Source organism: Malaclemys terrapin, chromosome 10 (genome assembly GCF_027887155.1).
Source record: "Malaclemys terrapin pileata isolate rMalTer1 chromosome 10, rMalTer1.hap1, whole genome shotgun sequence".
Lineage (NCBI taxonomy): Eukaryota > Metazoa > Chordata > Testudines > Emydidae > Malaclemys > Malaclemys terrapin.
Window position 1 is genome coordinate 86,217,557 of NC_071514.1, and position 22,237 is coordinate 86,239,793.

At 45.8% G+C, this 22,237-nt stretch overlaps 1 protein-coding gene across 3 annotated transcripts in view; it reads right to left on the reverse strand.

The window, feature by feature from the left end:
• The window catches only part of SCNN1B (sodium channel epithelial 1 subunit beta), a 34,087-nt gene that overhangs the window by 6,536 nt on the left and 5,314 nt on the right, over positions 1–22,237 (reverse strand). Inside the window, exons 1-10 of one of the 3 annotated variants that reach the window (XM_054042733.1) lie at positions 20,995–21,102; positions 17,365–17,683; positions 16,284–16,605; positions 14,194–14,387; positions 10,470–10,573; positions 9,649–9,812; positions 8,555–8,662; positions 1,995–2,112; positions 838–913; positions 594–651 (exon numbers count right to left, since the gene is read on the reverse strand). In XM_054042733.1, the coding sequence (XP_053898708.1) occupies positions 594–651; positions 838–913; positions 1,995–2,112; positions 8,555–8,662; positions 9,649–9,812; positions 10,470–10,573; positions 14,194–14,387; positions 16,284–16,605; positions 17,365–17,681 (1,461 nt within the window). In that variant the 5' untranslated portion in view covers positions 17,682–17,683; positions 20,995–21,102. Of the gene's footprint in view, positions 1–593; positions 652–837; positions 914–1,994; positions 2,113–8,554; positions 8,663–9,648; positions 9,813–10,469; positions 10,574–14,193; positions 14,388–16,283; positions 16,606–17,364; positions 17,694–20,994; positions 21,103–22,237 lie in introns of those variants that run through there. The other 2 variants (XM_054042734.1, XM_054042732.1) reach the window with 2 other exon arrangements.

Genomic DNA, 22,237 nt, shown 5'->3' on the forward strand with positions numbered 1-22,237 from the left:
GTAGCAGCTTCCAGCTGTTCTTGGGGAAGTGAAATATGCAGATCATAGTGAGGTGTGTCAGCTAGACAGGAAGTTTAGGGTGAAATGGCCAAACACAGTAGACTTCCGTTACGGCTGGGAGTCCTGTACCATGTTCCTATTGTATAGTTTTGGACGGGCAGCTCTGTCCGTGGCGCAGTGAGCTACAAAGGCGAGTGCGGTATTGATTTGAAAGAGGAGGCCATTGTTCTCATTGTAGTTAACATCTAAAATAATGAATAATTAAGGGCCGGATTCTCCTCTCACTGACACCAATGGTTCTAACTATCAGCTATTCCTGATTTTCACCTAGGTGAAAGAACTGAGGCCTTCTCTGCTTTTTAAAACCAGATACAATATTCCTGGCTCCAATTCTGTTAAAGAAAAAGCTCTCCCTCCCTGTTTGTATTTCACAGCCTGGAGAGGCTGTTCTCTGCTGAGTGCTGACAAGTGTCAATTAGCAAAGACGGGGAGGTTGCCTAGCTGAACATGTGAATCCCTCCGTGTTTGAGGTTAACTTGGGTAAGAACATCTCATTATCAACCTACATTTTAAAAGTTAGAAATTGGCTTTACCTCGGAAGCTTCAGAGGGCCAGTCTGCCATCGATATGGTCATCTTGTACTGAGTGTCACTGGAAAGAAGACACACGAACATTAATACACAGAATTTCTCACTTCTCTGAAATCCCCAGAACTTGAGTTTGATTTCAAACACCCCAAAAAGGATTTCAGATTTTAAGAAGATCAGTGTTCACGGAGCGATGAAACGCAGGATTCCCTCCACCTTGAGAGCTGCCAGAGAGAGTTCATGTACTTACTTGCATGTTTCCTTACAAGAGTCAATACAAAACTGCCTGTGTCTTATACTTGATCTCAGTGAAGAATAGCAATATGCTGTTTGGTGAAAACAAAAAGCAAATAATCCTTTCAGATGAGAACTTTGCTGCTGCACAAATTTGCATCCCCTTTAACCTTCTGGGTTCTTGGTTAACCATTAAATCAAAACCAGTTAAACTCTGAGCTATCTGCAAAAAGTTACATCATCTATTATTATTATTAAGGGCTTAACAGATTGATTATGCAGCACTGTACTACGTAAAATAGATCTTCATCACTCCAGTAGGTAGCATGGGCTGTCACTTGAAATAGAACCTCATTGAATATACTAATGCCCTTGTTTTACTACAATCCCTTTTCTGTGCATGTCTGTCCCAAGGGAACTGCAGCACTCGGAAACATTCAGAGCAGACACAATTGGGCACTGAGGATTACATCTGCTCTGTGCCACCTTGTACTGAAGGGGGAAATTTATCTGGGGCTCTGTACAAACCCATGGAGAAGTGCTGACCTTTCCGGGCTAGGAGACCTGAAATGCAACAAGGCCAGTGTGGTGGTTTGTGTTCACTTCATAGCAGAGAGTAGAAATCCCTGTTATCCCACACCGTGTTGGGTGTTACCAGCTGGCCACCTCTGTGTGAGCAGCCTTCAACTAAGCTGCTATCAGCGGCGGCTCCAGGCACCAGCGCTCCAAGCGTGTGCTGGGGCGGCAAGCCGCGGGGGGCGCCTTGCCGGTCCCTGCGAGTGCGGCAGTCAGGGAGCCTTCGGCGGCTTGCCTGTGGGAGGTCCGCCAGTCCCGAGGATTCGGCGGCAATTTGGCGGTGGGTACGCCGAATCCGCGGGATTGGGGACCTCCCGCAGGCAAGCCGCCGAAGGCAGCCTGCCTGCCGTGCTTGGGGCGGCAAAAACGCTAGAGCCGCCCCTGGCTGCTAGGGAAGCTGAGATTTCTTACTCTGAGGCCAGAGCTGAAAGCTCTGCCTCCCCCCTCGCTATCCACCTGGTTAGCAAATAGAGCCACTGCAGAACTCAGACAAGCAAAGCCTTGAATTCAGTTACTTAAAATACTCCTGACAGAGCCCTGTGCGTTTCCGATCCCTTCCCTGATGCATTATGGGGCCTTGTTACTTCATGTTCTTACCCCAGTCTGGATCATCTTCATTGTTGCAATAATTTACCCCTTCAGGTAAAGGGAACAGATAGTGCCCACACCCACAATTTTCAAACATCTGAGCTTGGAAACAGGAGCGCAGACAAGCCTGCAAAGAGGGGACAAGGAGCCAGTTAGAACTGGAACATGCTCTCATACTGATCAATGCATCAAGGAGTTCAGACACCGCTCCCACATGCCTTCCTACCAGGCTCCCAAAGGGCCTATTCCTCCTGCGATGAATGGAAGATTTTGGAGACTCATGTTAGGAAAAGCTAATGTAACTCAGGGAGCCAGTTTTGCTGGTTTAACAAGATGAACTGCACTGTGTGACTTGAGGCTGATAGTTCTTACAGGTGGAGTGATAAGCATGATGCAAGGGATTTTTGTCTTTAAACGGCAGGGGTACAAATCAGAATGCCCTGGCAGACGATGGAACTCAGTAGTAGCAAATGTTTGGTTTACAATTCCCAGCTGTTAAATCTTTGCTTTAGAACTTCAGCTTGCTTTGCTTTGCACTTTTACTGCTTGGCTATCTAGTGATCCCAAAGCTCTTTCCCATGGGGCGTAAATGGTAGTAACCCCATTTAACAGGTGGAATAATTGAGTCTCAGAGAGCTTAAGCAGCTTGCCTCCAGTCACACACCAAACCCTGATTATTTAGGATTGCTGGGGCATTATATGGGGTTTCCAAACTGAAATAAAAAGTTAAACTAAACTTATGGACCTTGACATTATTTCTTGGCCTTATATGGCATATTCTTATTTTCCTTTGATTTATGAACGTAGATGGATAATATTCCTGACTAGGTGTTGGACGCCATTGTTCAAAATCCTTCTAACTTCTATTAAAATGTTCTTATTACAGGGAGCAGCTCTCAGAAAGCTGAATTTTCTTCTCCACCCATCCACATCCTTCCCTGGAGCTAGTCATGGGTGCAGCTTACCCTATGATCGAGGGCTGCAACGTTCTGATTAGCTTTTCAGTCTCAGGCCATTGTGAAGCAGGGTGATGCCCAAAGACACTGGACTGGGATAATTGATGAAGGAGCAAGAGAACAAAGTGGAGACTAAGAAAAGAGAAAAACCCAACACCTCCAGCTGAACTAAGGGTCATATCTCCCATGCGCTAGGAAACGTCTAAGGACTCTACTAGAAAATAGTCATAGGGCACTGAAACAGTTCCATTTTGATGACAGGTCTTTAAATGTCCCTTGGGAGATGTGCATTACAGATGGATTGAGGCAAAATTTAGAAACCTTTAAGCTAAGTATTATTTATTACGTATTGATGGTGTCATTTAAAGCATCTGCTTAGTTAAACATTTAATACATGTTTTAAAATGAATGTAAAGGGGTCTAATGAAAACAGTTATATGAAGATAGGAATGTGAAATGCCTACTACTCCATCTAGCCCATTGCCCTGCCTGGGACGGGTGTGTGAATCTCCAATCCAGCTGCAACTGACTCAAGCAAAAGGGCTTCTGCTGTTTTTCCTTAGCAAGCTGTTCTACCGCAGTCTGACATTTAGCATTATTAGGAAATATGTTCTGCTTAAATATCCCTTAGTTCTCTGGTATCCCACTGTGCCTCGTTACAGCCTCTGGGAGTGTTAGAAACAAACTCTAGGAAAAGCACAATATACATGCTAAGCAAACAGTCCCGGTTTCTCTCCCTTCTTTGATTCTGAAGCAAAAGGCAGGCCTGGGGCGAATTTGCATTTCCATATAGTGAAAGCCAAACCTGAGTTTTCAATCTCAAAGAATTTATTTCACTTAAGGAAAACAAGATAATGAAAGAACAAAAGTGAAGCCTCCATGAGAGAGCCACGTTTGTGTGTTTAATTCCCGTCACAGGCGTCAGCAGTTGTGCCTGCCTGTCTCTGCAGAAGGCAGCGTGCTTAGCAGTTTAAAGTTGTAGCACACCTAAGTCAAAAGATAACATTTATACAGCTACATAGACCAGAGATACCTTTAACCTCTCAATACCTATAAAACAGCAGTAATCATGCTGTTTCCCCGAAAGACTTGAATATTACAGTCTTAAGGAAAAGCATATAATCTTGACTGGCTTCCCATCCAGAATTGTGGTAGCTGTTTATGTTGCAATCCACCCAAGACTGTATATATGCCATCATGTGCCAGCAGTGCCCCTCTGCCATGTACATTGGCCAAACTGGACAGTCTCTACGCAAAAGAATCAATGGACACAAATCGGACATCAGGAATCCTAACATTCAAAAACCCGTGGGGGAACACTTCAACCTCTCTAACCACTCAGTGACAGACTTGAAGGTGTCAGTTTTGCAACAAAAAAATTTCAAAAACAGACTCCAAAGAGAGACTGCTGAACTCGAATTAATATGCAAATCAGACACAATTAACTTAGGCCTAAACAGAGACTGGGAATGGTTGGGTCATTACACTAATTGAATTTTTTTCCCCTCATGTTAAATTCTCCTCACACCTTCTATGGGTCATCTCGATTATCACTTCAAAGTTTTTTCTTCTGCTGCTACTGATAGCTCATCTCAATTGATTGGCCTCTTACAATTGGTATGTGTTCTTCCACCTTTTCATGTTCTCTGTAGGTATAAATATCTTCTGTCTGTGTGTTCCACTCTATGCATCTGAAGAAGTGAGCTGCAGCGCATGAAAGCTTATGCTGAAATAAATTTGTTAGTCTCTAAGGCCTGGTCCACACTAAGCCCCCAGTTCGAACTAAGATACGCAACTTCAGCTACGGGAATAACGTAGCTGAAGTTGAAGTATCTTAGTTCGAACTTAAAAGTACTTACCGCGGGTCCACACGCGGCAGGCAGGCTCCGCCTACTCCTCTCGCAGAGCAGGATTACCGGCGTCGACGGCGAGCACTTCCGGGATCGATTTATCGCGTCTAGACAAGATGCGATAAATAGATCCCAGAAGATCGATTGCTGGCCACCGAACCAGCGGGTAAATATAGACGTACCCTAAGGTGCCAGAAGTACTCCTGTTCTTTTTGCAGATACAGACTAACACGGCTGCTACTTTGTAAGACTGTAGTCGTTATTCTAGACTGATCACCTGCTACTTCGGTTAGAATATTGGAGGGTAAAGTATCCACTGATTGTTCAATAATCCCTTCTGAGTTCAAAGCACATCCCTGGTGCACAGATGTAAGGATTACATTACAACTCCACGCCCATTGGCTAGTTAACTCACTGTTCTATAATAAAAGGATTTTAGTCAATCATCAGACACACAAATCAAACATTATCCCCTCAAGACCAACAATGAAATTCTTTCCTTATTGACACTATGTAAATATCACAGTGCTGCTTTACAGGAGACCTGCAAAGGCAAAAATTGGTTTGTGCCTTTTGGTGCTTTATAATGACAAAAGGTCAGTAAAGTGTGGGATTAACAAGCTATAGATTGTCCTGTTAGTGATTTAGCTAAGAAATATCAGGAATGTAGAGGCTTGTCAACCCTTTTCCTGTTGGTGGACTCTAGAGAGGCCTCAGCTATGGACTAGGAGCTTTCTCAGCCCTTACTTGAGGGACTGGGGCATCCTGAATTTTAAATAAACAAACAGATTTTTTTTTCCAGCTGTTTATAAGCTGTGGAAGAAACAGGTGTTATCCAACACAAGTAGAAATTTCAAACTGTCCAAATAAAAATTCCCTCCGCACCCCCTCAAGCAGGACTTCTGGGGTATCTGTGGAGCCATAATTCTTGTTGTCTGTAGTGTCTTGTAAGAAAAACAGAGCAGAGAAGACCTGAATGTGGGATGAGGTCAAGCTGGATAATTTCTCTTTAAAAAGTGTTTCAAGCCCCCTTTATCCTTCATAAAGAAGCAAAAAGGGTCTCACACCCATTTTCCCCCTTTGCGAGTCACCTTTAACACACTGGCCATGCCCCAGGGCAATTCTCACCTTGCCCCGCCTCCCAAGCAATAGCTCCTAGACAGTCTGCGAAAGCAGGAGCGGCACCAATCCTCCCCAGCTTCTCCCTGCCTGCTGAGTCTGCACTTGAGGTTTCTAGAGGATGGCTCTTTTCAGTTGTCGAACAAGGACCACGTCTGCAACGTGGGAGGCACAACTTTCATTTGGCATCTCATCCTCTAGCAAACCCGTTTGTTGTCCTACGCACGACTCCACCAGGAGGGGTGTTCCCTAATGAAGTCTGACTTTGGGATCACTGGAAGACAAGCCCCTTTCACTCTCTCTGTAGATAAGGCACGAGGACTTTCAGTTCCTTGAAAGAATCATCAGTTTTCTTATAGGCAGTAGGACAGGGGTTCTCAAATTGGGGGTCAGGACCCCTCAGGGGGTCGTGAGGTTATTACTTGGGGGGTCGCGAGCTGTCAGCCTCCATCCCAAACCCTGATTTGCCTCCAGCATTTATAATGGTGTTAAATATACTAAAAAGCAACAGAGGGTCCTATGGCATCTTTAAGACTAACAGAAGTATTGGGAGCATAAGCTTTCGTGGGTAAGAACCTCACTTCTTGCATCTGAAGAAGTGAGGTTCTTACCCACGAAAGCTTATGCTCCCAATACTTCTGTTAGTCTTAAAGGTGCCACAGGACCCTCTGTTGCTTTTTACAGATTCAGACTAACAGGGCTACCCGTCTGATACTTAAATGCGTTTTTAATTGCTAAGGGGAGTCACACTCAGAGGCTTGCTATGTGAAAGGGGTCACCAGTATAAACGTTTGAGAGCCGGTGCAGTAGGAGCCCCCGGCTAGGACGCCTCCCCTCCAACAGCTACGTTTCATGGGAGAGGTCTGATTTCACGGTCTGTGACATGCTTTTCACAGCTGTGAATTTGGTAGGGCCCAATTCCTATGGTAGGTGTAGGGGTAATTTATAGCTACAGCGATTCTGGGCTATTTCTGCTCGGCTTTTGTTATGCCCTGCTAGAGTTGTGCTCAGCACTGCAGGCCGTGGAAACCCAAGTGGCCTTAGAGGCGGGTGAATTGCAGACACAGCATTTAGGCCGGGAACAGGAAGGGACACTTTGAACACTGGGACTGGAGTCACCCTATTGCTGCCTTTGCTCTGATTTCAGGATGGAATGGGGCTTCCAGCAGTGGGAACTCTACTCTGGGACACTCAGCCCCGAGACAGAAATTGGGCTGCACTGTACCGACAAAGCTCACAAGCGCTGCCCGTCTGGACCCTGCTCTGTCCTGAGTTTGTTCTCTGACGCTTTGCAAGGGTACTTGTCCCGTAGGGCTCCCAGCCTTCCTAAAGCCCTAGGGCCTCCTGCAAACACACACACAAAACCAGCTCTCAGGCACTTTCGCCACATTCATTTTGGTTTTGTTCTGGCCAACAAGCTCTCCCTGGGTGAGAACATCTCACGTGGAGTCCTTGTCCATCTTGGCATTTCTCTCGTTTCCCTGGGCCCCGTGTGCGGGCCCTAGCTTTGCTTTATTCATTGTTGAGTTTTCCCATTACTTCACTGCTAATGCTCTGATTTGGGTACATCACATTTTGTTGCACCCTGCAATTTATCTGAGAACTTTTGCCATTTCCCCTTGACGGTCTGACCCCTTCATGCATTCTAGTTCACCCAACAGTTTGCATGTTCTTCTAAAATACACTGTATGGAAATCAATTTATGTTCTGTACTCCTTTTCTGTTCTCTCCAATCTTCTTAACAGTTTTTATCTGGCAGAGACAGACATGCAAGCCTTTGGATGCTTGTCTGAAAGTAAATAAATGGGAGGAAAATTGGGAGGGATCCAATGAAAATGTACAAGTATCAGAGGGGTAGCCGTGTTAGTCTGGATCTGTAAAAAGCGACAGAGTCCTGTGGCACCTTATAGACTAACAGACGTATTGGAGTATAATGTATTTGAGGATGCACAGATATTCTAGATTCTGACTGCTTTGACTTGTGTATAATAATCATCCATGTCACCTGAGCTCCCACAATCTCTTCCAGAGACCAAAAGCACAACAAAAACATTTTGCTTTTTCAGTTTACAAATCGCTGCTTTGCTTGTAAGTTGCACTTATTGGAATTCTGTGCAACCATAAGGAAGGTTGGAAGGGAAACTTGCTAGGCTCCGGCTTTGCAGAAAGCTACAGAAAAGCAAAAAAATAAAGCTTCCAACTGGATAAAGTGAAAAGAACCATCTGCACCACGTCTTCACTCTGCCCAGCAATCTCTGTAGTAAGGTTGAGTGACAGAGAATGACATTGAACTGGAGTCTTTGTCTGAGCAATTTAAAAATTCCTAGTGGCTTAATATAACTTGAACGAGATAAATTGTTAGGTTTTGATCCTGCAAACACGCACACGAGTTTTCCAACTGAACTCAATGGGAACATTCAGATGTATGAAGTTATGGACATGCATAAGTGTTTGCAAGATTAGGGCTCTCATTTGTGTTTTTAAAAAGTTTTTCTTGTGCTGAGTTCATGCTTACTGGTTATTTTAGAGATTCTGATCTATTACGTTTAACTTTCTTATTCTCTAGAATCGTTCATATAAATTAAGAATTTAAATTGCTTAAAAGATTTTGTTTTAAATTGTTTTAATTAATAATGCCCTTTACCTGTATGGAGTAGGAGGTGTTATATTCGTTATAAAGATTTTTTACGGGGACATCTGACCCATTCATCGTGCAGTCGCTGTAGGGATAACCCATCCGCTCAAGTTCATCCTGAAAGAAAACCAAACCCACCAAATATTTGTATGCTGTAGTCATAGTTCCTCTCTGTCACAGGTTTGTTTGGTGCAAGACCCTTTCAGCCACACAGATCCTGCCAGTTCCCCGATCTCTGCAGTCCTGGAGAGGCTAGAATAGCCACAGGTTGCAATATTCAAGGAACATCATCTTGAGGAAATGCATGGAGCTGAACTGGAATTCTTTGGTGCTCAGAAGCGTGGGGCTTCCTGGATTCCCCAGCAAGAACCTCCTCAGACCCCACTGCTCTGTGACCCCATCCCATTGTCTCTTGGGGAGGATTAATGGCAGATCCATGGGTTCCACCCTGTCCCAAACCCCAGGTTATAGGTTCCGGTGATAAATGCATTATCACGCATAGACGGGAAGGATGGAGTAAAAAGCTGGGCTCTATGATGAGGGGGTTGTCTTAGCCCCAGTCAGTGCGGGGCAAAGGCTCACAGAGGCACAGCCAGCAAGACCAGTACCTTATTCATTGAACGTACAGAAAGAAACAGGACACCTGCTGTCTGTGTAATTCTAGGAAGACCACGATGATAATGACAATGATACTATGCTCTTCAGACTAAAGACAGGGTCAGTCAGCACGAGTAACATTCTGGTAACTGCACCTTAGGGAGAAGAAGGGGGCAAGGAAGAGCTGCCCTGCCCCAAAGACACCATCCAGTTCCCTTAGCTGCAGTGTTAAACGTAACTGAACTCGCTTAGCCCTGCAGCTGCTGCCACTTGGAGTGAAGAGGCAACAATTACCTAAGCTGCGGCTTTTGGCTTCGATACAGCAGTTACCAGATAAGTTGCATTCAATCTTTCATAAACAATGTTCCAAGCCGTAGCTAGTAGATAACTTGACTCTTTTGGATTGAGCCAGTTCAGCCAAGACTGAAAACAAACTTGGCTGCTGTCCCATCAGATACAGGAGTATTGTTCTCCGGTGGTTTGTTCTGATGAAATGTCACACATACCACTAATACGCCGATAGAGGTTTCTGTCCCAGACATGGCATAGATGCCCTGGTCTTTAAGAAACGGGAAACTCTTCTGCTCATGCAGCATAAGCCTGGCCCCAGCAGTAGATGTGAGGTAGGGAATGTAGTCTTGTTGGCTGATGTCCAGAATTAACTTCAGCCCTGTGGGCACCAAACACAATATTCAAAAACCCACAACATACAATGCAGCGTTTATATATAAAAAGGGAATGTTTAGAGGAACTCTCTTACGAGGCAGGGAAATCCCTCTCTGCTGAGAGAAGAGAACAGATCCTTCCTCCTTAGATTGACCATTGTTACACTTGTTCATGCTTTGAAAAGGACTCTTGCACTCAGCCAGTGTGTGGGAAGGAAACACCTGATTCTGTGGGTGTTTTCCCAGGTATTCAGCTGAGATGCACTTTTCTTAAAGTCATCCCATTATTCTGTGTTACCCTTTGCCATTTCGTATGTAATCTATGACCCTCTTTGGGGTTTACCCCCTTACTAATCCTGGCAGTCAGTTATCATTTCTCTATCCATCCCCTGTGCCCCCAAGAACTCATTCATAAGAACATAACGGCCATACAGGGTCAAACCAATGGTCCATCTAGCCCAGTGTCCTGTCTGCCGACAGTGGCCAATACCAGATGCCCCAGAGGGAATGAACAGAACAATCATCAAGTGATCCATCCCGTCGTAGCCCTAGATGATACCATAAATTGGCCTCTTCATAACATGTAACAGAACTTGCTTGCTGCAGATGAAACATTTCCCAGCCCTCCTGTTTCCTTTGTTCCTTGGGGTTTTAGTACTTACCAAACTCTGCTCCCGGGTTGGAAGAAATCAGGGCTTCCTCATCCATTCCCCAGTTAAAGATGTAGCAGTTGCCATGGTCAGGATGGTAGATCTGGGTGAAATTTCTGTAAGAATCATGCACAATAAGGTGTGACCTTCTAAGGTGGTAAAAGCATGGGACTAATTGATCCCATGTTTTGATATCTTGTAGTTATGCCAGGGCTGTACAGTTAGCTTGTTTATTTGCTGCACACACAAATACAACAGTTTCTTTTGGTATGCGATGCTCCGTTTTTAAGTGGTATCGTTTCAGCCAAATTGCTCTACTGAAAAATAGCAGCAGCAGCTCTTTGTGAGACTTGTTTGAAGGTTTTTTCCATTAATTTCCATGGCAAGATTTCATTTTTTCCGATTGAATCTGACAGTGTCGCAGATTCACTGTCCCATAGAAATCCCTCCTACTTCTGAGACAAGCATGGTGCTGGCTGGCAAAGGGAGCAATACACTAGGTGCTAGATCAGAGCTTCAGGTAGGTGGAGGTGCAGTGCCTTTACTGGTGTGAATTCTTTCAGTGCGCTTTACTTACAGGACCCTAAAGCACTGGGAGGAGGCTTAAATGGTGTCATCTATATGTTGTACTTAGCCAAAAACCCAAACAGAATTTAGAATATGGTATTCGAGGGCCTTGGAAAGACAGTATTTTCCAGGATCAGCAGAGGCAGACTGGGGGAAGGGGATGTCACACATTTAAACACAGAACTAAAATGCAGGTGTTCCCTCTGGGAATGGGACAAACTGCACGGGAGACGCTGTGACTTGAGCCTCAGTTGTCCCTAAGGTGCATTCAGTACGTCTAGAAGCACAGCCGTGGTGACCGCACAGCACGGGGGCTAGCCAGGGTGCATCTCCTCTGGGCAGGTTAGCGCCACTGGCAGTGCTTGCATCAGGGGAGCACCAGGCCTGACCTGGCACAGAGAGAGGGCAAAGGCTGCTTGAAGCACCCACCCCCTTTGCTCACCTGGGCAGGCTATAGACACAGTCTTGCCCACAGATCCAGCATCTCAGAGGTACGTGCTGTAAGTGACGGAAAGGAGACTGCCTGTGATTTTCTATTGAATGCTACAGTGTGACATAAGTGTGGCACACCCAAATAAGTGCCTGGCTTAGGGCTGTGATAACTGACTCGCCCAGTTTGGATAAATACCCAACTATTTGTTTATTGATAATTCTTATAACGTCCTGTACAGAGCAGTACTGCCGGAAGGGCTCGTTACAGCCTAGGCCGGAGTCATACACTCAGTTCTGCAGATACAGAGGGTTTGTCAATCGCAAGGCATGGGGAGGGAAGAAGTGTGTTATCTAGCAACCGGTGTTAGGAAAACGTGTGTAACCGAGGGCTTGCCCTTCTACACTGGGCCACATGCTGTGCTCTAGGGTTAGTTCTTCAGACAAACTCTCACAGGAGCCCGTTGGGCTCTGACGGTGCTCGGCACCTCTGAAAATCAGGTTGCTTATTTATCTGCTCAGCTTTAGGCTGTGAAGTTTAAAGATTGGCCTTAGTTCCTTGTCCGTGGCCATGAGGAGTCAGTGACAGAGCTGGGATTGGGACTCCTCTGATGCCCTGTCCTGTGCTCATATCACAGACACTCCAGTAGCAGGGCAGAGAGAAGGGATGGCTGGATGAGTAACGGTTGCTGAGCTGAGCAGAGCACCTCTCCGAGGTCTCCTGGCACCAAGGGAAGTTAGTACGCTCTCAAACGCAGATGGGCAAGTACATCTGTCATGCGCATTGGCGCACAGTCTCTCCTCTGTTAGCAGGTGGAGCCCCCACTCTTGTCAATATAGGTTCCACTCTAAGAGCACGTGGAGGATACAACCCTTCATAATAACGAGCAAGGCCATCAACTTGTGTGGGAAGACTGCTGAGCGGACATTTGGTGCCCAAGCGCCCTGCAGAGTAACGGCTCTCACTCCATGCATGGAACTCCACTGACATCCAAATGGGAATCAGCAGCCTTGGGAATATGCCCAGGGCAATTGGCTTTGTTGCTGACAGGAAGAAACAGTGACAATGCCCAGGCTCTCTACCTGGTACACAGACACACTGGCATTGTTCTATATTGGGACACTGGGTACAAATAAGACCATGACAGAAGAGTAATAAAGTCTCTGTGCTTATGTTAGTTCCAAATCATCCAAAATGATCCTCCACCAGTAACCGCAGGCGCATTTTCAATGACTCAGTCTGTACAGATGGAAGAAGGAAGATGAGAAATGGCTACGGGTCTAATCCTGCAGCTGTGAAGAGCACATGGTCCCCACTCATTTGGAGGGGAGCTTGGAGTAGTGTTGATATTAACTAATCCATAACCACCCTGCAGCCCATGTACATGTCAGACATGTCAGCTCTTTTGCTCCGTAGGGTCATTTCTATTGATTGACATGAATATTATACATAATATAAATATTACAACTAATATTTGCCAGCAAATTCCTTTGCAATGCTCCTATTCAGAATAAAATTGATCTCCGTTACCCAGATTTACCAACTAAACCGTAAGTGTTCGCTTCTCAGTATGCCAATCTATACCTGTAATTAAAGTACGAGCACTATCAGATTTCACCAGTAGGGTTTTTCTAATTGTGTGTTGGAGCCTGTGGACAAGAATGAGACACTATAAGCAGGGAAAGGGAACAAACTCAGATCAAATAAAGACCAACTTGAACCTGCTTCTAGAACTCAAACCAACCCCATCCTGAGAATATTTTACTCTGCCCCTGCATGTCCACTGCAGCTGGGATCACAACCAGAAATCCTGCGGGATACGTTGGGAGCACTGGCAATCTCATGATTCACTGAGAAAAGCTTACGAGAAGCAGCCACCCCCGGAGCTGCTGAGGCCTATCGCAGTAGCTTTGTCCATCACTAATTACCGGTCAGGCCAATGGTCTTTGAGGTTCAAGTTTTTGAATTGACGGTTTATTTTTTAATTAAAAAATATTCTGCCATAAAGCTGATTATATGGGTTGTTTCCCCTGCTGCACTTCACTCTCATTGTGAAAGAGAGTCAAGTGGAGGCTCTCCACTAGCTGGGATCACAGAGATAGAGCTGCTGCATGAACTGAGGTGTCTTTTTTCTTTTTTTAAATAACTGACTATTTAAGAAGTTACCTTACATTTTGGCTGGAGGCTTTACCAGGTACTGGTTACCATTTAAACCAAGTGAGATCCAGTAACTCTCCAAGTGGGGAGGCTGTGATGGTACGTAGTTCAAGTTTAGGCCATTTAATAATTTGGTAGATCCCTGCTCCAGTCAGGCTAATGAGCACCCAGCAATACTGGATGGATAAAAGCCAAAGTGCAATTCACTGCTGTAAGGAGTGAGACTTTGTGCTGTTTCTATTACAGATTAATATAGACTTCTATCTAAACATTTTTCTTTGCCTTTTATGGACTTGATTCTGTACAATGAAAATATTTAGAAAGACAATAAAAAGAGCAGGAATCACACATCCGTGTGAGGCCCTGGCTCGTACATGATTTAATAATTCATAGTAGTAGTAGTAATTCATATTTCCACAGCATCTAGGAGTCTCCGTCAGGGACCAGGACCCCATTGTCTCAGCGCTGTACAGACACAGAAGAAAGTGGTCCCTGCTCCGAAGAGCTTCCTACTTCTTTTGCCCTGTATAGTTTCAAGTGACACTGAGAGTAAGTAGAAGTTCAGTGGGTTCCACCACGTACCTGTAGCTGCAGGGCTCTGCCCCGTACAGACATGCTAGGATCATGTCCTCTGGCTGGTAGCCCATCCTGATCCTCTCTTGCAGCGGGACTTTAGAGAGGATGCTAGTGGACTGTAGAATGTACCATTCTGTCACCGCTTGGGCTGCGCTGGTGAAGTTCCAGTACATGCACTGGGGGATGTCCTTGTGGTGGCACTGAAGACACAAGGAGTTAGATTTTAATGTGGAACTAACAGACAACCAGCAGGCAGCTGGCCTTGTGTTCAGAGGGAGGGGATAACCTACAGGCTGGCGTAGCGACTGTGGCCCTCTGTAGCATTCACAGAGTATGGGGGTCACAGCATACATGAATGTAAATCCTGTGGCCACCCCCCAGCCCACTCCATCACCACTGCCCACATGGGCATTTGCATGGCTGGCATGGAGACCCTTTCTGCAGAGCAAGGACATCTAAGTGCAGTTCTGCCCATGGTCCCCAGGGCAGGGCTTCAGTGGACCTGGTGCATCTGGCCTTCACGCCACAGGTGAATTTCACCTTGGAACCCATCTGCTGTCAGCTGCACCTAGCTCCGTTACCACATGACCCTGCTACTGTGCACTAAAAGATCCCTAGTGCGCTACTCCCATGGAGTGGAGAGCGGTGTACTAAGGAGCTTTCTGGGTGCGGGAGCAGAGTCCAAGCAGACTGTCAGTATGCAGTACACTAGCGCGAGAGGGATTTTCACACCAGCTTGCTGTGCACTAACTGTTCATCCACACAAGCCCTGAGCATTTGATCCTGGTGGGGGCCCTCAGAATCCCTAATGAATGACTGCAGCCAGAGTCCTGGGTGTGTCACCTGGGGCAGGATTAGGCCCAAAAGATTAGAAGTGAAACAAACTGGTTTTATGCTGGTGTGATTAAAAAATCCCAAACCCAGCAGCCCCCCAGTACGCCAGTGTTACCGGCGAGTCCTATGGAACGACCCTCCCGAGATGCACCAGCCTGCCGGAGCAGGCCCCAGCCATACTCCCAGTGTGTCCCTGTGCGGGAAATCATTTGATATGGGGTCAGTGTTCAGTTCCAGCCAGCTCTAAACGGAGAGAAAATGGCTGGAAATGATGCACTGAGCTGTGCCAGGGCCCCTTTGTGAGCCAGCACAGACCACACGATGCAGCTTTTCAAGAGAGAAACCTGGTGGAGAAACAAAATCCAGAGGCCCCATTTGAAGCCTCTCTCAGACGGATAGAGCCCTGCGATGAGGTTATCACGCCGCACTTGTCCTGAAAGGATTAGTGAAGACTAAGGGGGGGAGGGGGCTACTGAACCCAAGAAGCCACAGCTGAGGGGAATCAGGTGGCTAAGCAATCCCCTGACTGAGGGAGGGCGTCCAGCTGAGGAGGAAGGAACTGAGCTGGGACTATAAAGACAGGAAATTGGAAGCAGAAGGGGGGGCTCCTGGGAAGTCTGCAGTTGCTCCCTGGGAGGAGGGAGGTGCGTTTTGACTGGCAAACCTGGGAGCCAGGAACATAGGACAGGACTCATGGAAAGGCTGTAAGGTCTGGAAGGGAACAGACCTTGACAGCTGGCAAGAGGATCCCAAAGCTGGAACCTGCAGTAGAGGGCAGGTCTGGGTTCCCTGCCAGCCACAGAGGGAGTGGTGCTCCGAGGCAGCAAATGGGAAGACTGCCGGCGAGGAAAGACTTTGATACCCTGGAAGGGGACACACGTATAGTGATCTAGCCGTAGGGCTGAGTTACAAAGAGGCAGTAGCAGCTTGTGGAGCTCAGACCCAGAGGCGGACAGATGGCGTGTAACGGTGGGAAGCGGCGGTGACCTTGCGAGCTATTCCCCGGAACGACCCGGCGGAGGTGCCACCTTAGTGGTGAGTGGAGCCCCCATCACAAGCCCTATCTGCCTTGCTCCTAGGGTCTACCTCTATTTATTCTCTGTATTATCATAGCAGCCAGGAGCCCCGGTCTTCAACCGGGACCCTGGTGTGCTAGTGCTGTCCAAAAACAGAACAAAAAGACAATCCCTGCTCCAAGCAGCTCACCATGTAACGCGGCCTCGAGCGAAGTGCAGAGCACGGAGCCATAAACCTCCACTTACCAGCTTCACTGCCACTTTGTGTTTCTTCACTTCTGATGTCACGTTGGACAGGGCGGGAGAGGAATTGTTGGGTCGGGTTCCTGAACCGCTTTGGTCGGTCTCAAAGAGATCGATAATGACGGGATGGTCTGGGTCACTCTCATCAATCAGAACCAAGGGGATTTGGTTCCAGAGCTTCAGGTCTAACTGCTGAGAAACAGTCTCGCTGGAGTTTAGTGGGGGAGCTGAGATTGTGGCCCCGTGCTTGGACTGCAGGATCCTTTCCAGGGCTGCCTCAGTGAGCTCATCCAACTCTTTCAATAGATGCCTGACCTTGGAGTATCTGAAGGACAAAGAGCAGTTAGCAGGTGCTGAGAAGGTGGCAGTGGCTGCAGTAGATTGAATTTCTATAGGGAACACGGAACTTAGGTAGCTTCATAAAAGTTACTGAAAAATGAATGCAGTTCATGTACGAAGTGTGATCTATGCTAGAATGCGTATCCTGCCTGCCAGACCCTGGAGCAAGAACCAGATATAAAATTAGTGAGGTGATAAACAATCAGTGTTGTACTGATGACTTGCTGTGTTTACAGAAATAATGTCATTCTCTTTCAAATAACTCATGTTCCGGGGTCAGCAATGGGCTAACGTACCCAGGAGCCACTCTAGCAGGAGAAGACACAAAACTCAACCCACTCATTGTGGGTCTGCTCTGAGTTTTGGGAGACAGACTGGGGTGTATTACACTTAGGGCCACGCCTCTGCTCTGTTATATTGATGTAAATTTAAAGTACCTTCAGTGAAGTCATTGGACTGCCTGATTTCACAGGAGTGACTCTGAATTTCCATTGGAGTGACTGAGAGCAGATATTGGCCTTTCGTGGCACCCAGATAATGGGGTTGGGTTGCAGAAAGTGTTTTCATTCATTTCTTTTGTTTCCACTTGTTTAAGGGCTTGCTGAATTACAATGGACACTTTCCGAAATCCCATATCTTTGCAATTGAGATGGAAAAGATTTACAGTGCTAGGCCCTGGAAATGTTACTGAGCAAGTCAGCTTCACAGCTAATACTGTACCACTTGGTGCAGCTGCGGAACTCACTTGTAGGGGCTGGCATTGCAGACCGTGACTGCTGGGAACTTCATGGTCTTAAACCCTATAGACAGAGATGAACTGACACTGTAGGAGAGGTATGTGTCAATGAGGATCCCCCATTGCCAGAAGACGAGAGATGCGAAGAGCAGAGTCAGGAAAAACCAGATGACTTTTTTCTTTGGCCCCTCTCGGATGATGCGCTTGGGCCCATGCGTGTTGGTGTTATCGCAGTACCAGACCAGCAGCTCTTTGTATGTGTATCCCGGCCCCTTCTGGAGACGGTGCAGCACTCTAATGAAATACCTTTTAAAGTTCATTGTCATGCCTGTGAACATGCGGGGGAAACAAAACTGGTTAGTCTTAGGCAGCGGGATTTAAATTACTTGCTGTATTCTGCTTGTAGGAGTCCTTCAGATGGGAGGCTAACCAGCAGGTGCCTTCAGCCTGTCTCTGGTAGCTCACCAGGTGGATTTCACAGATCACAGGGGAGCGATCTCACCTATGCCCTAGTGGTTGTGGTCTGTGTTGCCAGGAGGGAAATGTGCATGAGATTCTCAGCCTCTCACTACCTGTGTTGAAAGAGACCTCTCAACCTCCCACTGTCCCGCTCCAGAGCTGGGCCTCCCCCAGCAATACTGAAAACCCTTCCCACCTAGACATGGGTACCGGAAAACATACAGTTATTGGAAGGCAAGTCATACTTGCAAACCCATTCTGAGCCTATTACAGCCTAAACTGTGTAAGATCCTTGGAGAAGGGACCACTGTTTTGTCTCAAAGAACCATCATTCATGGCACTGTATGAACATTAATATATGCTACTACTGTAGACCAACCTTAGTCTTAAATCGTGATCGGCTCTAAGTCTGTTTGAACTGCATAACTCTGAACTGGTTTAGAACAGCAATTAGGCTAACTCAGCTCAACTCTCAATGTAGAAGGGACCTAAAGGGATTTGACCTGAAATGACTGGGGAAGAAGCTCCTTGGGCATCAGGTGTGTCCACCTCCCGAAAGGGGAGTAGGAAAGAGGGATTTGGACACAAGTGTCCTTTTTCAAGTCTTCTTAATCCAGGATTGAAGGGTTTCCACTTGTTTCTCTTCAAGCAAATGCTCCCCAGAAGTTTCATAACAAACACAGCATTCTCTTTAGAATAAACCACAATGTTTCTATAGTCTTCTGAATATTTAAACCTTTTCATTTACAAAATTACTATCAGTTATAATGCAACATATGTACACCATTGAATCCTTATATTTTTACCTTTTTCAGATTAAAAACCCTAAAGTGTTTACTTATATTTCTTTGTTCACAATTTTGCAGCAGTCATTTTACACACACACACACTCTTGAATTTATTTATATTTATCCATCTAACAAATGGCCCTTTTAAAAGGTACTTTGTAGCTCATATTTCCAGTACTTTCAGCACCCTTTTGTATTCTCTTGCAACTAGTTGTTTTCACAGAAATAGTCATCATACACTAGATTCAGATTACTTATTTTATAATGTTTTCCTATCATTTAAAACAGTGTCAAGTAGTTTAAACACAACATCTAATTGTTTATTTACTTACACTCGTGTTTTTCATTATTTTCTAAATATTCAATTAAAACTTTCTTTGGGATTCATTTCCATTATATTACACTGGTTACCACCCCACAAGACGCAGAAAAATAACTACTAGTATAAACAAAACCAGCTAATCTGACCAGGTTTGTTTTATTGCTCAACCTAAGGGTGCTATCTTGCAACTCCTATTCACATGAGACATCCCACTGATGTCAAATGATGTGCTTGCCCGAGAGAGAATTATTCATGGGGGTAAACTTTTGCAGGGTTGGACCATCCGTGAAGAGAAAAAACAAACCGCATAAAAGGTGAAAATGAAATGAGAATTCTATATTCATAATTTGCGACGTTATTAATAGAGGATTTTTACTTATGACTAATCTTGACCATGGCCCTTTAAAGATTTTAACACAATTGACATTTCTAAATCCATTTCTGGAGACATGTCCTAGTTCTGGACATGGGAAGAGCCCTGAATTGGCTCCAGCCTAGAGTTAGGCTCTGCCCACGTCTGCTGTGACTTCAATAACAATTTTGAGGAAATCTACCCATCTTTGCAGAACCGCTGGTGCACCTCTGCTGGTGACAGAAATGGTGGGAGAGCTACTGGAGGCAAGGCCGAGGCATTTTTACCTCCTAACATCAAGACCTGCTCTGAGCTGAGTTGGATGGCATGGTGGCAAAAGGGCTCTGCCCTGTTGAGGAAGTTGTAATCCCCAGCTTGAGTAGCCATAAATAGAAGTGTAGCTGCAGGAATATGAGCAGCAGGAGGGCTGGCTGGCCAAGTACACACCTACCATCTCACAGGGGATCATGGGGTAGCTAGATCATCCTGTTGCTTGCACCACCGAGATTACACAGCTATTTTGGGATGCCTGCACCAACGCTGATCAAGCTGGCATGTCTACTTGAGCTGGAAAGTACATCTTCCGGTTTCGGTGTAGACATAGCCAAAAGCTCCCACCAATGGAGCGGAACGGGTAGAGTAATACAAGGGTGGGGAATCTCCTCTCTACCCCCACCAAAAACTGCTGTGGAGACCAGGCTACTGGAGATTACTGTTTATCCAAATCATTTTTAAAAACTATTTACTTGGGAGGTTAAATCCTTGCCAGGTAAATATCCAAAACAAAATAATCATAACAGCTATTATTTCAAGAGACTTTATACAAGAATATAGTCAGCAGATCTTTCTATAGTCAAATCGGTCTGAATCACAATTTACAACCCATTCGAGATGACGGGATTTATGTGCACTAGACCTAAACACTGGTCTACAGTAGCTTATCAAACACGACTGTGAAATAGTTAACCCCTGTCTATGTTGACCAGGCAAATCCGATTAGCCCAAACTGGTTTTGAACAGTGTTTAAAACTGTTCATAAAAAGTTTTATCCCCAGAGCAGAGGGAGTCAGTCCTTATCTGCCTTCGCTTTATCACTTACACACAGTAGATAACGTAGTAGTGGGGACTCATATTCTAAGAACCAAATCTCACAGGAGGCAAACAGGCTTTTTACCCTGTGCACACTGATTTCAATGACCCTGCTCAAAGATTTAAAGTTAAGCATGTATCTAAAAGCTTTGCTGGATCAGGGCTAAAGTGGTCAGCATCTTACAGGACTGAGCACTCAACTGGCTGCCAGGTTAGCAAACTGATCATAAATTGATTTAAAACTACCTTTCCCAGCCCTGAAGAAAAGCTCAGTGTGGCCTGAAAGCTTGTCTCTCTCACCATCAGAAGTTGGTCCAATAAAAGATATTACCTCCCCCACCTGGGGGCTCTAAAAAACCCCCGACATATTTTAACAATGTTCTGCCCAATGCTGGCAGCACAATAGACTGGTTAACAAACACCATTTTAAAGGGATTTTTCTAATGTGGCAGGAGGCCAAGAGCCAAGCTCACTCCCTCTGGCCGGAGTAAGCGTGGCTTTCGAAGGGCAAAGCTGGTTGAGAAAAGGAAAAGTTGCACTTTAACACACACAAATGGTCATTTTTCCAGAAGGAACGTAACCCTACATTTGTTTTTAACCTTTCCAACAACTTTAACACATTTCCTTACCTTAATTTCTATCATTTTTTTTTCTAAGACAAAATCTTACTCTTTCCTTATTCCTGCAGCTGGGTCGGGCCAGGGTAGCTTGCTACAGGTCTGCAGTCACGCCTGCAATCCTTGAGACAGCTCCTTGTGCTCACTTGAGCTTAATGTCAGAGGAGTTCAAGTGGCCCATGTTTTCTAAAGGGATACTTCAGTGGCTTCTCTGGGAACCCTTCAGGCTGCCCGGCTCTCCCATTAGCTGGGATGTACCATGTAGTGCAAAGCACATAGGTGAGAAGTGAGAAACTGGCACCCACCCACCCACCACTATTGCACAGATAAATTTACTGACCCCACCTTATCGCACCCTGAATCAGGGAACGCAGCAGCACAATACTCTTCCTCTCCCCCGCCCCACATCCAAATGGAGGGTAAGGTTGAGAACTTGGAAGGTGGCAGGAGCCAGACAGAACTCCGTATCGTCAGGATACTGCAGTTCAGATGAACACAGGGCAATGCATGTATTTGTCCCTGCTGCTTCCCCTAGATCGCACTGTTTACAAAATTGCAGCACACAGCAATAGCTGCAGCCATGTGGGAAACTTTATGATGCCCCATTGCTGCTTCCAGAAGCTTCTTGTTTTACTGTTTTACCTTCCCCTCCCCTGATTTGGGCACTGCTGGGTAAAGCGACTACCAGCTGCCTATCTCCTCCTCTTCTGCTGATCTTCACTTTGCCCCTAGACACTACTCGGGTTGTAAGGATTCGTCTCTAATACATAAATAAGAAATTAGTTTCATTTTTCTTCAGCAGTGTTCTGCAATACTACTCTGCCCTTTTATAGTTATCTGAGGATCTCAAACCCTTTGCAAACTTTAATGGACACCTTCAGTCAACAATGGAGCAGTTGTCTACACCAAACAATACCTCCACCATTGTCCGGACACAGTTAAAGTTTGGCTCTTGCTGGCATCTGCTACCATAAATGTGTGATCGGAAATAACGTTCAACAACTGACCCTGAAAATCAGTTCTGGATGCTGGGCTTCTGTAGCGCAAAAGGAGCCATATGCACTTCACACTCATGGAGGCCCTATCTGTGTGTATGGTCCTAGCACGGTTTGCCTGAGCATTGTGGAGAGGCTACTCCCATCGTACCCTGAGACCCATCAATCCAGTCCTGCTCCTGTTGAAGTCCAAGGGGACCCTCCTGTGCCTGATGATGCGTATAGGATCAGACTCCATGTTATAAAATCATGCTATAGAC